General features: G+C 38.0%; 1 protein-coding gene across 3 annotated transcripts in view; it reads right to left on the bottom strand.

The window, feature by feature from the left end:
* Window positions 1-2,779: 2,779 nt before the first annotated feature.
* The window catches only part of LOC143025461 (protein GUCD1), a 23,290-nt gene continuing 22,141 nt past the window's right edge, over window positions 2,780-3,928 (bottom strand). For all 3 annotated transcript variants that reach the window (XM_076185151.1, XM_076185153.1, XM_076185154.1), the window contains exon 4: window positions 2,780-3,928. This exon is cut by the window's right edge and continues 95 nt beyond it. In XM_076185151.1, coding sequence (XP_076041266.1) covers window positions 3,634-3,928 — 295 coding nt within the window. In that variant the 3' untranslated portion in view covers window positions 2,780-3,633.

Genomic DNA, 3,928 nt, shown 5'->3' with positions numbered 1-3,928 from the left:
TTTTCTATGGTTATAAAAATTCATGGGTGAAAGAGAATGAACAATTGAGCACTAACTTTATTTTTTATAATGCGATTATGACGCAATATCGCACGTCGGGTAGCTAATGCTGCCAGATGTGCGATGTGCCCCGGAGTGAAGAGGTTAAGGGAGAGCGACTGGAGGAAGTGGATAGTTTTAGATACTTGGGTGCAAATGTGGCAGGAAAAGGTGGAGTGAAGGTGGAGGTAGGATGTAGATTGAGAGAAGCGAGTAAATGCCTTGGTGGATTGAAGAGTGTAATGAGGAATAGACATTTGGGAATGGATGCTAAGAGGAGACTGTATGAAGGAGTGATTGTGCCAACAGCACTGTATGGGGCAGAAACATGGAGTATAAGAGAGGAAGAGAAGAACTTTGCATGTGTTTGAGATGAGGTGTCTGAGAAGTATGATGGGGGTTATTAGGCTAGATAGAGTGAGAAATGAGGAGGTGAGGAGGAGAACGGGGTGGAAAGGGAGTTGGGAGATAGGGTTGATGAAAGAGTATTAGGATGGTTTGGACACATGGAAAGAATGAGTGAAGAAAGACTGGTAAAAGAAGTATGGAAGGCAGATGTGGGGGGAGTGAACATGCGGGGATGTCCTAGGATGAGGTGGATGGATGGGGTGAAGGGGGCTTTGGGGAAGAGGGGAATGTCTGTTGAGGAAGGATGGGAGAGGACAGAAGAAAGGGGTGAATGGAGAATGGTTGTATATGGATGATGTTGTGATGCATGAGGTGGAATGGGCAGGGGGATGGGGGTGAGGTAGTATGTATGAGCAAAATTTGATGCAGCCCGAAGGGATTTCTCCCCGTCTTCTCCTTTTATGCAATGGGGGGGACGGAGAGGGGGAGTTGCCAATTTAATGAAGCGGCCTTGCTGTGGATGTGCTGTGTCTTGTGACACTGCTTCTGACCCAGGGCAGTGAACAAGGTGCAGGGATGACCCATTATCCAGGAGGTGCTAAGATGGGAGGGAGGGTGGAGGGGTGTGGAGTGTATTTAGGGATGGAATGGGTGGGAATGATTTTATGCCTTTTCCATTTTGGCTACCTCCCTTGTAAGGGGGAAAAAGCCTTGGTATATGAATGTACAAGGGAGGTAGCCAAAAAGAAAAAGGCATAAAACAATTCCCCCCCCATTCCATCCCTAAATACACTCCACACCCCTCCACCCTCCCTCTTATCTTACCACCTCCTGGATGATACCCTTTAAAAAAGCATAAAACCACCCAAAATTAATTTAATTTCCTACCTAAACCTTGCAAATAACAAACACAATAACAAACTAGTTACATTAAATAGTGTTATTCATCAAATAAACCTACCCAGGAACCTATCTTACTTTCCAAATGAGCATACAAACAAATGGACAGACTTTTAATGGAGAGAGAGAGAAAAAAAAAAAATAAATAAAAAATCGTACACAAGTTTTTTTATACTTTGTTTTATATATTTTCCAATTTTCTTTTTTCTCTTAGCATGGCGACTACAGTGTTGTTGCTCTACCTGTATAGTTCGGCTGCTATGAGCACACATGAAATTAAAATATCAGCATTGCCACAATTTAATATTATCATTTGATTTTATTAATAAGGCTTGTCAAAAGGTGCCATTATATCGGACACTGGATGATAGGAACGTCACTGTATATACATACACTATATTGCCATTATCATTATCTTTACAAAGGTTATCACTATAACCAATACATTATTGTTATTTATGGCTGTAATCATAAACACTTATCATAAATGCCACTCATATTCATTACTAAATAAAGTTATTAATGTTGTCATCAAAGTTATCTAGATTGTTACAATTGCCATTGTTGTTATATTTACCATCATCATCGTCAATACATTCGCTAACACCAGTATCATCTTCCTCGGATGGTGTTATACATGGTTATCATAGTGTACACTACTGCCTTGACACTGAGCCAGGTACCAGACATCCAGCTCCACCTGGCCATCTCTCTCATCTGCCTCATTTGCATTTTCTACATCACCTTAGGCAGCATCAAAATTGTTCTCTAGATGGAAACTGTGTAGATTTATGTGTAGGATGGGTTGTTGGGAGGAGGGGGTTCTCAGTTATCTATCTACTCTTCATTGACAGTTCCCTTGTGTTTCTTTGGCTGGGTTAAAACCATGGTCTTAAGGAAACCAGCAATAATCCATGGAATTTCCATGGATATTTTTGGGAAGGAACATTGGGATTCTCCAAAAAGGAGTGTGTGTGCACAAAATATAATGCATCATTGAATCATCATACATCATGCAGCTTAATGTTTGTAGACATATATTTGACTTGTGCTGAGGTTCAGAACATTAATCTCTCAACACCTCCATGGATTTGCTACTTTTTTCCAAACTGGTGAAGATTTAGTTGTAATATACTGTAATGTAATATATGTAACATAATGTAACATATTGCATAATCTATAAACTACATATTTACCTGCGCATCCTCCAGTGCAGTAAGCAACATACACCAATACATCGATGCCACATCATGATATATAACTATGCATATATTATACCCATATCCAGCTCTATATTTTTCTATAACATCTTAGCATGTAGATGCTCTAATGTATCCATGTTCATAATGCAATTCTGTATACACCTGTCTTACATTGATAGGTTAGATGTGGTAACTCTGTATACCTGGGCAGAGATGCCGTAGGCCTATTAATGCTTAGTGCTGTTGATTGCTTGTTGTACATGTTTAACTTACTTAATAATACCAAATACCACGTGATCTCGACTTTTATTTACTCGTACTTTTATATCCACTTGTGATCTCATGGTGACACACACCATATACTTAATAATAATCCAGATTTACTGACAGCTCTATATTGTACAAATGGGACAATTCCCACATTTGACGTAATAAAAACATAATAAAGAGGAGACATGAACACTAAAGAATTTGCCCAAAATACAGACGCTTCCTACCAAATTCCTATGTATACAGGATTAGAAAACATATTTGAAACATTAGGACTAAGAAACTTTATGGAATATTTTACAGAAACTTTCATAAAATCCATTTTATAGGTTCAGATAATAAATCAAGTCAGTCAAAACAACACACTGGCTAATACAGGCAAACATGAAGTTGATTGAATGATGACAACATCTCATAGTAATAAAATATATATATATATATATAACTTGCTAGCACATTTATCAAATAACTTCCTTGTATCCCACATAGAAGTGAAAATAAAATTTTCCTGTCCCTGAACATATGCTTAACACAAAAAGAATCAATAGCAATCCTAGTTTGGGGGAAATGAGGAAGGACTACCCTCTCACAAGGAAAGTTGCTGGCTGATCAAGGATTCAATATATTATGCTAGGATGAAATGAGCCATGAGTGTGAAGCTAGGGCAAATGAACCACCAACAAATTTAAGTAGATGAAATGTGACTAAATAATAGGAACTTATTTTCAATCTCCCAAATATCTTGTATAACACTGTGGGAGTAAATCTTTTGGGAGGTAACAATTCAAAGCAATGATACAGTTAAAGAAGAATAAAAAAAAAATTAAAAAAAAAATAAATACAAGAATATAAATGTTCCCATATCTTATGTGGGTTATCCTCTACCAACATCACTATAGAGAAAAATTATATCTTCATCAGTCCCATAACTTAGTCTTGCATTATCAAATGCACATAAAGATATAGAACAGATTCTGTCCTTATAAGATGGGTTCCTGTAGTATAGTGTACCTTTATTCATGTCATAACCAATGACAACAATATAATGACCTTGATATGGAGGAGCACATGGTAGACATGATCGTAGCTGGGGCATGGCCTTAGCACATCGATCACACACAAGCAAGTGAGCATTGGTAAGGACAATGACAGGCCCTTGTGATCGAACG

The sequence above is a fragment of the Oratosquilla oratoria genome, chromosome 5, assembly GCF_046742065.1.
Source record: "Oratosquilla oratoria isolate Oo_2021 chromosome 5, ASM4674206v1, whole genome shotgun sequence".
Classification (NCBI taxonomy): Eukaryota; Metazoa; Arthropoda; class Malacostraca; order Stomatopoda; family Squillidae; genus Oratosquilla; species Oratosquilla oratoria.
The sequence above is the reverse complement of the archived record's forward strand: the minus strand, read 5'-3'. Positions and strand labels throughout refer to the sequence as shown.